The sequence below is a fragment of the Schistocerca nitens genome, chromosome 9, assembly GCF_023898315.1.
Source record: "Schistocerca nitens isolate TAMUIC-IGC-003100 chromosome 9, iqSchNite1.1, whole genome shotgun sequence".
Taxonomy (NCBI): Eukaryota; Metazoa; Arthropoda; class Insecta; order Orthoptera; family Acrididae; genus Schistocerca; species Schistocerca nitens.
The window spans coordinates 211420024-211437219 of NC_064622.1; the positions used below are offsets into that span (position 1 = coordinate 211420024).

At 42.7% G+C, this 17196-nt stretch overlaps 1 protein-coding gene across 1 annotated transcript in view; it reads left to right on the forward strand.

Annotated features, from left to right (window-relative positions):
- LOC126203677 (odorant receptor 43a-like) overlaps positions 1-17196 on the forward strand; it is a 47041-nt gene that overhangs the window by 23065 nt on the left and 6780 nt on the right. Inside the window, exon 3 of the mRNA XM_049938043.1 lies at positions 12037-12138. Within this exon, the coding sequence (XP_049794000.1) occupies positions 12037-12138 (102 nt within the window). The remainder of the gene's footprint in view (positions 1-12036; positions 12139-17196) is intronic.

Consider the following 17196-nt stretch of genomic DNA (forward strand, 5'->3'; position numbering starts at 1 on the left):
GAAAGATGAAAATAAAATTTTCCTTTTCTTTCTCTAGACTGCTACTGGGGCATTTTAATTCCCTAATTTAGAAATTATTTCACTTTTCATCGGAAAACGTGCGACATAAATACAAAAAGTAACATCTAATTTCATAATTGAGTGCTACACATTAGACACTATTACACTGCGTAACGTCTACATTTACATTTATACTCCGCAAGCCACCCAGCGGTGTGTCGCGGAGGGCACTTTACGTAAATTGTAGATCTGAAGAAAACTCATCAGTAAATAGTTACTTACTAATAAATTTATGATGAAAGATCCTGATAACAGTTAAAAAGTTGCAAAACTTTTATGTATGGAACTGTAAGTCAAAATACAAGATGTGTATAATACGATAGAGAAATATTCTCTTAATAAAGTCGTATGTAATTCCTAAAGTTGTTCAGATTACGTATCGTTAATTTTTTCTTTGGATAAAACATTCTATTGACTTTTTATACTTTCTCGTTTAGCAGTACTTTTCTAAATAGAGTCCGGATCTGTTCATTTCGAGGTATCGCTATCAGTGGTTAGTCAAAAGTGCAGCCATTCGTTCTTTGGAAAGTACTGACCTCAGGCTAGCTTTCTCAACTTGAATTTTGAAAAGCTCCTTGCACCACTTACCATAGATACTGACAAAACCAGGACGATTTCTAAGCTTACAAGATTTTTGGGGAAAATGTTGGTAAAACTGTTTCTTTTTTATTTTTACACTAGATAATGAGCACTGTGAAGATCTTCCTGCAGGAAGGTAAGGTCAAGACATAATCGTTTACCTTCTCCCTTGTTATGTCACATCCGTCACCATCATTTGACACAATCTCAGTGATGAAATTTGAACCCAGTTACGTGGGTATTTAGCTGAAAATATTACTTTTCAAAAATATTCATACTAAATAGAAGACCTGTAACCACACTTTCGCAGTTACTCTTATTTACGAGATCGGGTTATAGACTTGGTTATAAGGCTTACGGGTCAGCGATAGATGATCCATCGTGCAGTAAATGTTTTTATCCAACCTCCAGTTTGTCTCAAGAATGTGACTGTCATTAACTACGTAAATAAAATTTGTAGATGCATTTTTTGCTACTTGAAAGTATGTTTCGGGATTTTTACTTACAAGGAAATAAATTCTGTCACACAAATACTACTGTTCCTCACGTACCTCTTCTGTACTGTAGGTAGGTAGGTTACCAGCATTGAGTGCATGCATTATTCAGTCACCTGGTATGATCTTTTGTCACCTAAGCAGAATTTGCAGTTAACTGGCCGCAGCCATCTCGTTGCAATATTCGGAGAGAGGCGGATAGGTCGAAGTGGCCGACGAGCATAGCTCACAGACTTTACTCTGTTAGACTTGTTCCCGCAGTGTTACATGAGAATTCTATGTTACAATGTCCTTGTACTGTAGAAAAAAGCCATTGCGTAAAATAGCGGTCGTGTTGTCACATCTTACTGCAGTTAACTGCGTGAAAATTCATCCTTCTTAAGGCGAAAGTGATATATCTGGTATGGTTTTGTACTTCCAGCTACCAGTTGCTATGGAAACTTTTATCTAGTGAATATCCTACACATCCTCTAAGAAGTGTTACTAAGAGAAATTTTGGATCTTTTAGCTTAACATGCAAGAGGCTCTCGGCTACTTGCCTTACCGGAAATTCTTAATAAATACACTCCAAAAAGTGTAAACATCTGCTCAGTGTGAGACGAAACAGATTCTAAGAGCTGCGATGAGAACTCATCATATACCACGAAATGAGCTCGGAAACGCTGGGTGCATAACTATTGTCACTGAATTGTTGAAAGAGAGCTTCATAGCTTCCAGCAGCCTACCAGTATCGCATGAGCTTCCATTGTCGGTAAGTCGGGATAATGTAAATGAGCACATTAAACACAGTTAACCGAATTCAGCGAGATAGTGAAGTGGATCTGCGGCTAGGCTGGTGGGTATTCTGAATATAAGTCGTGCGCGTGAAATGTAGGAGCGACGGTGGCGGTAATCTTTCTTACCATAGTGGATTCAGATCTCAGTGTCGTTGAGATTTTGTTGATGGCCTGCCGCACCAGTAATCACCGATTCCTCACCCTGCTACTCTCTCACTTCACTTGTCTTAAATACATAGACGATGATCACACGTCGCTAAAACACCGGAAAAATGTGTCGAGTCTGAAGCACTCTAGTCGAAATGAAACGCGAAAGCCGGCCGGGGTGGCCGAGCGGTTCTAGGCGCTATAGTCTGGAACCGCGCGACCGCAACAGTCGCAGGTTCGAATCCTGCCTTGGGCATGGATGAGTGTGATGTACTTAGGGTAGTTAGGTTTAAGTAGTTCTAAGTTCTAGGGGACTTATGACCTTAGATGTTAAGTCCCATAGTGATCAGAGCCATTTGAACCATTTTTTTCTTGAAACGCGAAAGTATATTTCTAATTACCAGAATGGAAATATATTCCTCTCTCCCAGCAAACACTGAATTAACGAATTAGTATGTATATTGTTGTTAGAATGAAACGTAATAACTTGAAATATGACAGAACCCATATCTACGTTTATACTCTGCAAACGCCGTGTGGTATATCGCTGATGGTACTTATTGTACCAATGTCATTTCCTTCATTTGCTGTTCCAATCGCAAATAATTTTCTATCTCGTGGTTACTTCTAAACCCCAGTGGTGTTTATAACATGTAGCTTGTGTATCTGTAGTTGTCTGCAATGGAATTCGTGTGCCTACAAACGATTAAAGCGATCCTACCATTGACAACCTACATCAAGGGATTTCCATAAAACGAAGAATCATGCCACTACCTCTCTTCAGTTTAGCATATCAAACCAGTCTTTCCTATCAGAATGCTAGTAGACTGGATCACAACTTGGATACCATAAATGATTTATTCGCTACGAACACGAAGACTGCAAAAAATTGTATAAATATGAAGTACGCAATGTCGGATACTACTCTAAATGTAATTCCGAGACTTTCAGAACGTATGTTTCACTTTGCCCCCTTGATTGGAATGACAAAAAGTTGGCTGATACTGAATAGCCTACACCCTGACTAGCCCATCAGATGACGTACGTGGCGTACCCGTAATTCTCTCCCCACACAGTCGAAGCAATAAGCCGCCCACCAACCTGCATGACTGAATGTGCCTCAATAAGAGACAAAACATAAGATTTCTGTTTGCTCACAAGCCAGGAAAAGAAACTCGGTTCAGTAATTCTACCATAGGGAAAGACTTCAATGTGAGTCAGACTCCACAGAGAGGCAAAGAATCGTTACCTGAATAAGCAGAATGACAACTCTGTTCACAGAGGAACGACTTCACGTCCCCATTGTGTCGCAAGCAACACTTCTCGAAGTCTAAGCGCCAGATTCACCGCTGTGGCTCTCGCCAACGGAGTCTTTAGATCGATCACCATAGGGAAGTGCCTTAAATCGATCCCCATAGGCAAGTGCCTCTCTATGCCGTACACCCACTACGCCCACGTTTGCCCATAGGCTACGAATACCAGCGGTTGTTACGAAATATTACCTGCAACTAAATGGGTCATGCCATCTTCCAACCAATTACCTGACGCATATACTCTTTTCACAAGATTGCCTGGAGATATCCATTTTTCCTTCAATGTCCTTAGCAATCTGGATATCAAATATGCCTCTCTGCTGTTCAATGGCAAAAATGCTCCGGCACTTAACGTGACAAGATTCAATGGAGGCCATATCGCGACTTACGTTTGTGACCCCACACATTCCTTCATACCAAAATGATGTCTTTTAGCGTTATTCCACCACTAAAGCTCTTTCAGCAGATATGCAATTCTGAATTGTTTTTCGTCCCACCTAAGTGCAACCTCCCGCCCATACTGTCCGTGTTTCGGGCGTTCTGTGGCCTCCAACGTTGTAAAACGCCGTTTCCGCACCCTGCTCTCTCTTAGGGCAGTAAATGTGTAAACACGTCAACTCTCTTCAAAGCCCTTTTTCAGCCGATACCAGTTTCTGAGGATCCGTAACCAATGTCGCTCATTCTGTCAGTGCTCAACGCTGTTTAACTCCTACACATGCCGTACTACAGAAATAAAACTAGTAGCACTTTCCTGTTGAACTGTTCTAGTAATAAAAATGTCGTACATCCAAAGATAGACCAGAAACGGCCAAAGAAGAATTAATAGTCTGAATGTGGACCGTACACAGTGATCTAATACAAATGCAAATCGAAAATAATTTACTGAATATTAAAAGCATGGTAGCAGAATATTGCCACCTTACACATTTATTTCGATATCTGTCATTTTAATTTTCGAAAGGGGAAACAGGAGTACATTCTCGATCAGAGAAACAGTTTCGGTAAAAGGAATTTAGTATCCCGAATATCTTTATGCCATTCTCCATTTCGTTGCCAATAAGACCACTGCGTGAGTGGACAGGTATCTCCGCTTATTGATGTAATGTATGGCTTAAAATCCTTCGGATAATTTGTTAGATCATTGCGCAGTATTTTACCTCACAGTTCGATGAACGTATGAAGGTTCTCCTTGTGCTCATCCTGATCTAGTTCACATTTCGCTTACGTACAAGGTGTTGGCGACGTTTAAATGTGTGGTGAAGCACTCTTTGCTTTCGGGATAGCTCTCTAAGCCGGCTGTTGAACCACTGCGGGTGTTTCCGAGTCTTCACAATTTTTCTCGGCCCATACCTCTCTAAATTGTTCGTCCTTTAATACTCAAATCTGTCATGTCCACAGATGAATGTTTGATACTGACTTCTCAGGTAATCAGACACTTATTTCTTATCACACTAACTAAATACAAATTTCTTCTCATCTTTCTATTCATTCATACTGGCACCCATAGTCAGAGAAATGGTGTACATTACAGATTCCCTGTCCACGGTGACAAAGGCAAAACGTTCGATCTTTTGTAACCAGGAGATCTAAGATTTTATCCCCTCTAGCCGGCTCCCTGAATAATTACTTAGTGTAATCTCTTGCTAAGCTATTTTGAACAATATCAGATGAGTCCTGCCCATATCACTTGCTCTAATCGCTTGAGTCTCCAATTCTGAAGCTGATGCAGGTTGTAAAGCACAGAAGTATACAGTTTTATCACTTCTTCTTGTCTCGCTCGGTACTAAAAATTTCTCCGATATGACCACCTGTAGCTCGTTGAAGACATCCAGGATTTCGTGGGCTATTGATTTATTCCTTTGGTGGGCATTACGGTTGAATTTAGTTAGTCGAACAGACGATAATCTTCAAAGAAAGCCCAATTTCTGATCCACTCGATTACACAATTAGCAGAGACTCCTCTCAGGGTCTTTTGAGTCTTACGAAACTAGTCAGTGTCGGTACATATCATTATCTCTGCTTCCTACTTATATTTCTTTGTTTCAGTTCTATCACGTATTAAATATATATGTCTACTTCTGACCATCATTTCGTTGGCAAGCAGTTTTTTCACGTAGGTATCCATTTATTGCCGTTCTTTAGGAAAATTGAGTGAAGCAGCCACTGTCCTGCAACAGTCTGCATGTTGAGGACGTTCGCACCCCTTATTGGTGAATAGTAGATTTTAATTATAGTATTATAATTTAATATTTGTTCAACATATATAGATTATTTAAGTTTTAGGTGTTTAAGATAACTTAATATAAAGTTAATTTTATATTAATAACATATTACAATAAAAGATATAATTCGTTCTAATAAATCTATTATATTATCTGATGTCACTGTAACTTCGTACCTGTCCATACCATTGCTGGTTATGTAAACAGTTACAGGTTCAATTCTCTGTGACAAGTAGAACAGTCAGCTGAGTGCATTGCTGTCTTTCGTGTTTAGTGTTGTTACCAGGACTGGTAGGCTGTATAACTGATGTGAATATTATCAGATATTACGAGATCGTGAGGAGGTAGAAATGCCACGTACTCACGTGAGACAACACTAGCAGCACCTGCTATTGTGCCAAAGGGACCTAATTCTGGCATCAGTTTCGCTAGCTGGTCGAATACTGCAGTATTGCGATTTGTGGACTTTTGGATGTGAAAGGGACCAATGTGTGACTACGGGAAACTATGAGGGTGTGAGTACTTGTCGTCAAAGTTCCGGTCGACCACGTCTGCTGATCACAAGGAAGAATCCCTCAGCATGGCACCACAGACCTCGTAGTCCCTTCACGTCTGCCCCTGCTATTAAAGAACAAGTCATGGACTCCCTGCAGCATTATCTGTCATCCCACTGGTATATGGATCGCTTAATCGTACCACACTTACGCACCATATCTTAAATAGCATGAAAGAGGAAGCGGGATGGAATCATGGTTGGTAGTCACAATTTATAGTTAAGACAATTTATTGACATTACACCTTTTAAGGAATTTGACGACTACAAATTGTGGAAGAGCCACTAGATAAAGCTTTGCAATTACAGTTAGAAACCCAACATACTCAGTACTCAAATAAACCGTCCCTTATTAAGAAAAGAGAATTAGTGACAAACTTCAGAATTTCAAATTCCCATATAGGATTTCGATCAAAATACATATAACAAAAAGAATTACCCGTAAAGGGTGACTCAATGACACTTTAACACTAGTGCCAAGCTAAGGTCCAATTACAAAACATGATAGAACCACTTAAATAAATAATCTACAGCTGAAACACTGATCTTTAAAAATAAATGTTCACGTGCTCCGACGTGTTAATAAAAAGAAAATTACTAGAAATAGCTGCACAAGGAAGTCAGCGGATGCTATGCAGCTTAAGGATTAGCCAGTTCCAAATCCGTAATATTTAAGGAAACAGGTTCAAATACGAACGGGTTACATGCAATCCATACCTGTATATCTACCAGCTTAACCTGCCTTGGCGGAAGGATGATAAATACTAAACTTTGCAACGCGATATGTGAACAACTCCCGGTAGTGGACAGGTACTTAAACACTGCCAGGCCTAGATATCAGACGACATTTCATCCCCCGCCAAGGCGCTGGCACAGTGAAAAGTTTCTGCCCAAATCACAAAGACATTCCGGTAGCTCTAAAACATAGAAATACTCGGCAGAACCTTTGACTCGATATATGGGTAAGGGTGTAAAGGAACACGTTACACTACTGACCAAATTGCAACTTTGACCTTAAGTATTATACACATGGACAACTGTATTAATAGAATGCAGGCTTTGAAAACGCCAACAGAAAATCATTTGTTTACAAGAGACACAAAGCACAGTAATAAAACCTCTGAGAAAAATTTGAAATAACGGCCACCATTTAACTAGGCCAAGTGAACTCTTCCACACCGTCTTAAAGGTCGACTATGAAGGTCTCACCACAATAATAAAGTTTAAATGGCTCTGAGTGCGTCGGTCATAAAACACAGTTACGACCACTTACTTCATATCACGTACACAATACAAGTGAGCGGGTTCCATTGCTTCACCGCTTCACTTCACATTTTGTTATGATTGAAGTCACAGAACTTGTATCTCCAAGCTGACCATGTTGGCAAAACGCCCAACCAATGTCACACCACAACACGTAAGGGTCATCACGCTCGTTCGGCAGCCGTTGACACTCGTCTCCCAGCGAATGTCATGAGAGCTCGAGGGTTATCCGTCGAAGGCTAACAACCAACTCACTTCCCCCGCCAACCCAGAAAATAAGACACACGAAAAGCAAAGGTAGCTTAACTCAACCACAATCGACCTCAACGATACATGGACAAACTTACACTGGGGCCAGCTCGCCACGGCTCACCCGCACCATCTGTCGGAATCCAGCACTAACAGACTAGTCAGTTACCCTCCTATGCGAGGGTTACCACTAACGCAACGACACTAACGGCTACGTATCGAGTGGTGCGGTGTTCCGAAAGCATGGATAGCTGATGAATAACGTCGCTTTGCTTTCCTGATGAATGACCGGCGTCAGCAAGTATGGAGGCTGCCTGAGAACTTGGCCCAGTCTTCCAGCGTTTTGCAGAGATAAAGCGGTATTAAGCGTCATGCAATGACGTGAAGAGCCACAGGGTATGACTTCAGTTCCCGGATGGTAGTGACTAGGGAACTCTCATAGAATATGGTATATCGCGGGCACGCTTATTCCTCGTGTGTTACTGGCAGTATTTTTGTACCATTTTTTGGGTGGGACAATACTCGTACACTCATAGCAAGTGTCTGTATTGACCGTGACCGTGTATGTGAAGCCGAGGCAATATCGCGGCCAGAAAGATCTCTAGAAGTATCCGCGATAGATCATGTGTGGGACCAGCTCGGACGTCAACCGCGTCCAGTGCTTGTGACCGGAATATCACTTGTCGGCAAGCTTGCCTCAGAAAAGGAAATCGGCTGCTTTATGATACTCTTGCCAACTGAATGACCGTATGCATCCAGGAAACAGGCGGTACAGTACCATACTATTAGGTGGTTCAAAATGGCTCTGAGCTCTATGGGACTTAACATCTGTGGTCATCAGTCCCCTAGAACTTAGAACCACTTAAACCTAACTAACCAAAGGACATCACACACATCCATGCCCGAGGCAGGATTCGAACCTGCGACCATAGCGGTCACGCGGTTCCAGACTGGAGCGCCTAGAACCGCACGGCCACATCGACCGGCTGTTAGTTGGAGTCACACTGCCAAGGTCTTTGTCAATTTCACTCTGGTTTGTAATCACATACCGTCTCAACTTATAAAGTTTATCTCATTTCCTCCTCCATGGCTGGGCGTTGTGGCCGAGCGGTTCTAGGCGCTACACTCTGGAAACGCACGACTGCTACGGTCGGAGGTTCGAATCCTGCCTCGGGCATGGATGTGTGTGATGTCCTTAGGTTAGTTAGGTTTAAGTAGTTCTAAGTTCTAGGGGACTGATGACCTCATAAATTATGCCATTTGAACCATTTTGAACCTCCTCCACGTCTGGGTGTTTCACTTTTCTTGTCGGACAATGAACTTCGATAAATCAGGACATCAATGTAATTATTATATATTTATACTTTACGTTTGGATTGTAGTGTGACTATAAATGGCTAATGTAGGTACTATCATGAAATGACTTTGTTATTTATTGGTCTATATTAACTTTATTCTTATTCAGTTAGACTTCTGTGTACATGTCTCACGGAAAATTTTGTTACACAGATACAAATTTTAAAGTTGAAAAAGAAATGTAACTAAACGTTGAAGTTAAAAAAAATCAGTTTGGAAAATTCAATGACACTATTATTAAAGACGAATTTATCCCATTTTATAAAAAAAATGGGTATTTTAATCATTATGTAGTAAAATGGAACACATACTACCGTCCTTTCGATGTTAATTATTATATGGCTACCAGTTGTGGTGATTCAGTACACCATCTTCAGACATTAAGTGCCTTTGAGAGGGTTAACGCAAACCGTAACACGATTATATTAGTGGCCAACACCCATGCACTAGTTTTTGATGAGTACCTGTAACAACGATTCTAGTGGTTTCAGGTACAACAAAGTTGTTACAGGTAGTTATGCTTCCATTTCCTTTTCGTTACTCCAGTGAGAAACTATTGACTTTCAACGTCTATTTTGTCAAACTGTTTGGTAGTATGGCTCTGAGCGCTATGGAACTTAACAGCTGTGGTCATCAGTCCCCTAGAACTTAGAACTACTTAAACCTAACTAACCTAAGGACATCACACACATCCATGCCCGAGGCAGGATTCGAACCTGCGACCGTAGCAGTCGTGCGGTTCCGGGCTGACCGCCTAGAACCGCTTGGCCATCACGGCCGGCTGTTTGGTAGTATTGAAATAACCTGTTCATATGCCAGCTGCAGCCTGCAATTTATGACAGATACCTGGTTTCAGCTGTCGTACCGGCCCTCCCATACCATGTGACTGTCGTTCATATCAAAGCCCCCAACATTATCATTGTCGTCTGTCCCCGTCGCCGAAGATGGAAAAGTGTATCACTGGGCGAATGAATTCGTGAAGTCGCACGCGGCTTTTTTTTACAGTGCTAAGAGGGAGTGTCATGCAACAAAAGATACTAAAACTGCTGACCAGTGGGGTGTCAGCATAGAGGTGGTGGTGGTTGGGGGAGGGGCGATGAAATATAATTTTTCATGTTTTACTTGAATAATTCGAAAACAGCGACTTCTAGGATGACGCACCTAACGATTCACCGTTTTTTGTTCACTGCCTGGTCTCTGAAGACATTCTTTAAAAAGTTTTAAGAATTTTCAAATAAAACGTCCAGTTACATTACTTTTCAACATGTTACACAAGCGGCAGGCTATGTGGTGTGTCAGAAACTTTACAGCTCCAGCTTTGATCCGTAAAAGCTCACTTAAGAGCTGAAAATAAGTATTCACTTAATAAACTAAAAGTAATTGAATTATAAAACGGGAGCCCAATGAAGTTAAGTTGTCTACTCACATTAGAGAACTGGACAACAAATGCTGGGAATGTGTAGTCTGTCTGCAAACGGAACAGCGAGCTGGAGTCGTGGTGGAGGGGGTTTCAATTGATTGAAGAACACTTCAGCTGCCGTGTGGGATAACCAGGAACCAACTTCACCTCTAGCGGTATAGAGCAGTGTGGAAAGATTTACGTACATTCTGTCAACATATATTTGTTGCTTTATTACTATTGATAACTGATATCTGTATTCCCTGTAGTGTTAATGCACTCTGTGCAAAATGAACTCCCCTCGGGAGTAACATTGCGTCGCCAGTCGTTCATAAGTGTGCTGCAGTAGGGTCAGTATAATTTCGTGAAACATCGTGCAGTCACTTCTTCTGATCTAGTGAGGTATGCAGAAGTGGGGATCACCCGATTACTCTTCGGATTGCAGATCTATAAAGGAAATAAGGATGTGACCACAATCCGGCGACCTACCTTCGCTCACATATATACCTTCCCCCCTCCCCTGCCCCACCACTTTGTCACACCCCAATTCAACAGCATTTACGTGTGTTGCACTTCTTTAACATTTGTTCTTGACCCACTTTATTAAACAATAAACACGAATTTTACACTAAGAAACAGTATTTTTAAAAATACAAGATTTTACTATCCCCGCGTGATATCGTGCGATTTTAGAGAAAAAGTGCACAAAACCTTTTCCTGTAGATAATTTAATGTAGCGTAATTTTGCACAGGGATACATTTTCGCTAGAAACCATATCGGTTTCGAATTATCTCAGAAAAACATAAGTAACTGACTCCCCTCAGCTAGGCTGATACCCTATGGATCAGGAATTTTAATGTTACTTTCATTGCACGTCTTTTTGCCATTGCACAAAAATTTGCGAATATACGAATGTTTTCTTATAATGTTCCTCTCCTATCACTCTGTGAAGTTCCGGTCAAAGCCATTTGGTATACGCCCTGCCTACTACTTCGTTACAAGTCCAACAGTAAGCGCAAAATATCCTATAGTGCCTCACCTGTACACTTGACCCTGTGGAATATTCAGTGAAACACTTTTTTTTTTTTCGGTGGCAAGTGGCATCTTGTCTGGTGAAAAGCGTGAACAAAAACTTAGAGTTCTCCTTCGGAATGTCGTTAGAGTTGTGATTTTAGCCCTCAGGAATGCTGACCACATACCTTGAATCTCCGATAACATTAAATAAAATGAAACTGTTGTAAAACGTTGTTTTGAGACTGTGTATGTGTACAGAATTATTCTACGTCTGGGTATATTCTGGAAACAATCAGTGACATATCAGTGGATGAGAGCTATAGAAGAACAATATTCGTTAGGAATCCTGCCGAATGCTTCATAAAAGCAGGTGTATTACTGTTTAGCATGCAGGGCTTCCGCCTCTTGCGAAGAACATAGCGATTTACTAGAGCAGATGTTACATATCCACATCGATGTACGTGAAAGAGAATCGGAAGAACACAAAAACAGACTATATATTATAACGAAACCGTGGTAGTTTTGTTTAATCTGTTGCTATCTTTGTGTTAATATAATGCAGGCCATCCATCTTTTCAGGTATTTATATATTTGTTTTGATTTTTCGCAGAGTGAAGAATTCAGTTCAGTATTGAAATGCGCATCATTTCTTCCAATTCCGGGAGGCCAAGTCTACCTCTATTGTTGGGCAGCAAATAACGTGACAGCGCAGGTGAGTATGAGATGAACTTCCTGCTCTGAATTACTCGTACTTGTTTCCAGGCTTTTGCCGGCAACTCTTCCACAGTTATTAAGCTGATTTGAGATTTCAGTCTCTAAGGCACTCAAGCCAAGGTGTTTTTGTTATTATTATTATTATTGTTATTATTATAAACCGAGAATGTACCACTACAAGCGAAGGAAATATCGTATCGTAATTGTTTTTTACAACGTTAACGAATCTTTAGGTACTGTCTCTCTGCTAGGAAAAGAAGCTAACAGATCTGTATCAAAATTACACGGTATTCAACTTACGAGATCCACATTCGATCTATGTACTTTTGAAGTACGTAATCATCATCGTCGTCATCATTAGCCTTTAGACATCCACTGCTGATAAAGGCCTGCTCCAGTTTCTTCCCTGCATCCACGTCCCTCCTGCATGTTTTCTAGTAGAAGATATGCTCCTTCCATTAGGTCATCATATCTGTCTCTTCCTACCTCTTGGTATTCAACACAGTATTTTGTTTCGTGCAGACCTTATTTAAATCGAAACCTCTCATTTGGAATAGAATATAGACGTTTCACGAAATGCAATAGACTCTAATGGTTTTTTTTTCCTTTATTGTAATTTTAATCACCTATACAGGCGGGCTGGCAGCAGCATAGTACGCTGCTCTTCAGCCTTAAGTGGAACAATAACATGACATAGAGGCGATACAAACAATACAAAAATCGGCGGGCAAAAAATGGAGATACAAAAAACAATAAACAAGAAGCCGTTCACGTTGGACGATAAAAACACTAAAACTTGTTGACAAGGCGCACAAAACACGGAGAAAGGCGACAGCACATGTGAACAGTTGAGTTGTAACTGCACGAAACACAAAATGAAGCACACACACTAGACACTGATGGCGACGATCTCCGGCGCGCGAATGTTCACTATGCGTGTGCGAGTCCGGGGACCTGCCAAGAGAGGAGGAGGAGGAGGAAGGGGAGTGGGAGAGGGGAGAGCAGAGATGCCATGGGCAGAGGAGAAAAGGGGGGAGGGAGGAAGGGGGAGGGGAAGCCCGGGGGAAGAGGGGTGGAGGGAGGTGATGGGGAAAAAGGAAAGAGAAGGGAAGGGAAGGGAAGGGAAGAGAAGGGAGGGAGGGTGCCTAAAGGAAAGGACACAGGAACTGGGGGGGGGGCAGGGTCAAAGTTGATAGGAGGGGTAGATGGAGGGGAGGAGGACATCATCAGGGAGGGGGAGCTGGCGGAAGCCACCTTGGGAGAGGGTAAGGAGGGTGGAGAGATGGAGACCAGGTGGGACGTGGGCATACAGGCGCGGCAGCGGGCGGGGGTGGGAGAGGACCGGGGAGACGAGCGGGTGAGGAGGATCGAGTTTACGGGAGGTGTACAGGATCCGTATCCTTTCAAGGAAAAGCAGGAGGTGGGGGAAGGGGATGAGATCATACAGGATCCGCGTGGGGGAGGGGAGACGGATGCGATACGCGAGGCGGAGAGCATGGCGTTCAAGGATTTGGAGGGATTTATAAAAGGGAGGGGGGGCAGAGATCCAAGCCGGATGGGCATAACAAAGGATAGGGCGGATGAGGGATTTATAGGTGTGGAGGATGGTGGAGGGGTCCAGACCCCACGTACGGCCAGAGAGGAGCTTGAGGAGATTGGGTCGGGAGCGTGCCTTGGCTTGGATTGTCCGGAGGTGGGGAGTCCAGGAGAGGCGACGGTCGAGGGTGACGCCAAGGTACTTAAGGGTAGGAACTCTAATGGGTTGTGAAACATTGATATTAGGAAGTTTAGTTCAGAGTTAAGTATAAGAAGAAATATGGAACGAAAATCATAGCCCTAAATGGTTCCTATATGTTCATCAAAGAAACTGAGCCCACTGCAAACGGGTATACAGGGTGGTCCATTGATCTTGACCGGGCCAAATATCTCACGAAATAAGCGTCAAACGAAAAAACTACAAGGAACGAAATTTGTCTAGTTGGAAGTGGCAAACCAGAGGGCGCTACGTTTGGCACGCTAGACGGCGCTGCCATAGGTCAACGGATATCAACAGCGTTTTTTTTTTTTAAATAGGAAACCCCATTTTTATTGCATATTCGTGTAGTACGTAAAGAAATATGAATGTTTTAGTTGAACCACTTTTTTCGCTTTGTTATAGATCGCGCTGTAACAGTCACAAACATATGGTTCACAATTTTAGACGAACAGTTGGTAACAGGTAGGTTTTTTAAATTAAAATTCAGAACGTAGGTACGTTTGAACATTTTATTTCGGCTGTTCCAGTGTGATACATGTACCTTTGTGAACTTATCATTTCTGAGGACGCATACTGTTACAGCGTGATTACCTGTAAATTCCACATTAATGCAATAAATACTCAAAATGATGTCCGTCAACCTCAGTGCATTTGGCAATTCGTCTAACGACATTCCTCTCAACAGCGAGTAGTTCGCCTTCCGTAATGTTCGCACATGCATTGACAGACGCATGTTGTCAGGCGTTTTCGGTTGATCACGATAGCAAATATCCTTCAACTTTCCCCACAGAAAGAAATCCGAGGACGACAGATCCGGTGAACGTGCGGGCCATGGTATGGTTCATCGACGACCAATCCACCTGTCATGAAATATGCAATTCAATACCGCTTCAACCGCCTGCGAGCTATCTGCCGGACATCCATCATGTTGGAAGTACATTGCCATTCTGTCATGCAGTGAAACATCTTGTAGTAACATCGGTAGAACATTACATAGGAAATCAGCATACATTGCACCATTTAGATTGCCATCGATAAAATGAGAGCCAATTATCCTTCCTCCCATAATGCCGCACCATACATTAACCCGCCAAGGTCGCTGATGTTCCATTTGTCGCAGCCATCGTGGATTTTCCGTTGCCCAATAGAGCATATTATGCCGGTTTACGTTACCGCTGTTGGTGAATGACGCTTCGTCGCTAAATAGAAGGCGTGCAAAAAATCTGTCATCTTCCCGTAATTTCTCTTGTGCCCAGTGGCAGAACTGTACACGACGTTCAAAGTCGTCGCCATGCAATTTCTGGTGCATAGAAACGGTATGGGTGCAATCGATGTTGATGTAGCATTCTTAAAACCGACGTTTATAAGATTCCTGATTCCCGCCCAGTTTGTCTACTACTGATGTGCGGATTAGCCACGACAGCAGCTAAAACACCTACTTGGGCATCATCATTTGTTGCAAGTCGTGGTTGACGTTTCACATGTGACTGAACACTTCCTGTTTCCTTAACTAACGTAATGTCAAATATGTGTGAAACCTTATGGGACTTAACTGCTAAGGTCATCAGTCCCTAAGCTTACACACTACTTAACCTAAATTATCTTAAGGACAAACACACACACCCATGCCCTAGGGAGGACTCGAACCTCCGCCGGGACCAGCCACACAGTCCATGACTGCAGAGCATTAAACCGCTCGGCTAATCCCGCGCGGCAGCTAACGTAACTATCCGGCGAACGGCCCGGAAACTTGGATGATGTCGTCCAGGATACCGAGCAGCATACATAGCACACACCCGTTGGGCATTTTGACCACAATAGCCATACATCAACAAGATATTGACCTTTTCCGCAATTGGTAAACGGTCCATTTTAACACGGGTAATGTATCACAAACCAAATACCGCCCGCACTGGCGGAATGTTACGTGATACCATGTACTTACACGTTTGTGACTATTACAGCGCCATCTATCACAAAGCGAAAAAAATGATCCAACTAAAACATTCATATTTCTTTATGTACTACTCGAATATGTAATAAAAAATGGGGGTTCCTATTTAAAAAAAAACACAGTTGACATCCGTTTGACCTATGGCAGCGCCATCTAGCAGGCCAACCATAGCGCCATCTGATTTCCCCCTTCAAGCTAGACAAGATTCGTTCTTTGTAGATTTTTCGTTTCACAGTTATTTCGTGACATATGTGGCGCGGTAACGATCAATGGCCCACCCTGTATAATCGAAAGGTAATAGAGAGGAGTGCACTAGCCTCACAGAATTTCCACATTCGTTGCGAGCAGGGTGCTGTATCTTGGTGAAGTTTCCAAAATAATGTCACAAGACACCACTTTAACCCTCTTTGATAACAGAGAATCTGCGCCAACCTTGAGCCGCGTGGGATTAGCCGAGCGGCCTGGGGCACTGCAGTCATGGATTGTGCGGCTAGTCCCGGCGGGGGTTCGAGTCCTCCGTCGAGCATGGGTGTGTGTGTTTGTCCTTAAGATAATTTAGGTTAAGTAGTGTGTAAGCTTAGGGACTGATGACCTTAGCAGTTAAGTCCCATAAGATTTCACACATATTTGACGTTACGTTAGTTAAGGAAACAGGAAGTGTTCAGTCACATTGAAACGTCAACCACGACTTGCAACAAATGATGATGCCCAAGTAGGTGTTTTAGCTGCTGTCGTGGCTAATCCGCACATCAGTAGTAGACAAACTGGGCGAGAATCAGGAATCTTATAAACGTCGGTGTTAAGAATGCTACATCAACATCGATTGCACCCATACCGTTTCTATGCACCAGAAATTGCATGGCGACGACTTTGAACGTCGTGTACAGTTCTGCCACTGGGCACAAGAGAAATTACGGGAAGATGACAGATTTTTTGCACGCGTTCTATTTAGGTTTGGTGATCTTCTCCGCCTGGTGTCTGGGTGTTTGTGTAGCCCTCATCATTTCATCATCGTTCGTGGAAGTGGCGAGATTGGACTGTGTAAAGATTAGGAATTTGTATGGGCGCTGACAACCGCGAAGTTCAGCGCCCCACGAATCAAACATCATCATATCCTCGAAATGCAGAACAGCGAGAGCGCCTCCTCCATCTTGTTAGTGTGTTCAGCGTAGTTCACGACTGGGATTCGGCTTGCGGCCGTCTCCACTGGTTACCCGTAACACAAAGACTCCAGTGCCACTTCACAATGGGCCTCCGCGGACAGCGCTCTGAAAGCAGGGGGCAGGGAAAGTTGCGCGCTACCTGCCGACAAGAAATCTAGCAGCACACGTTTTAATCGCTTCCCT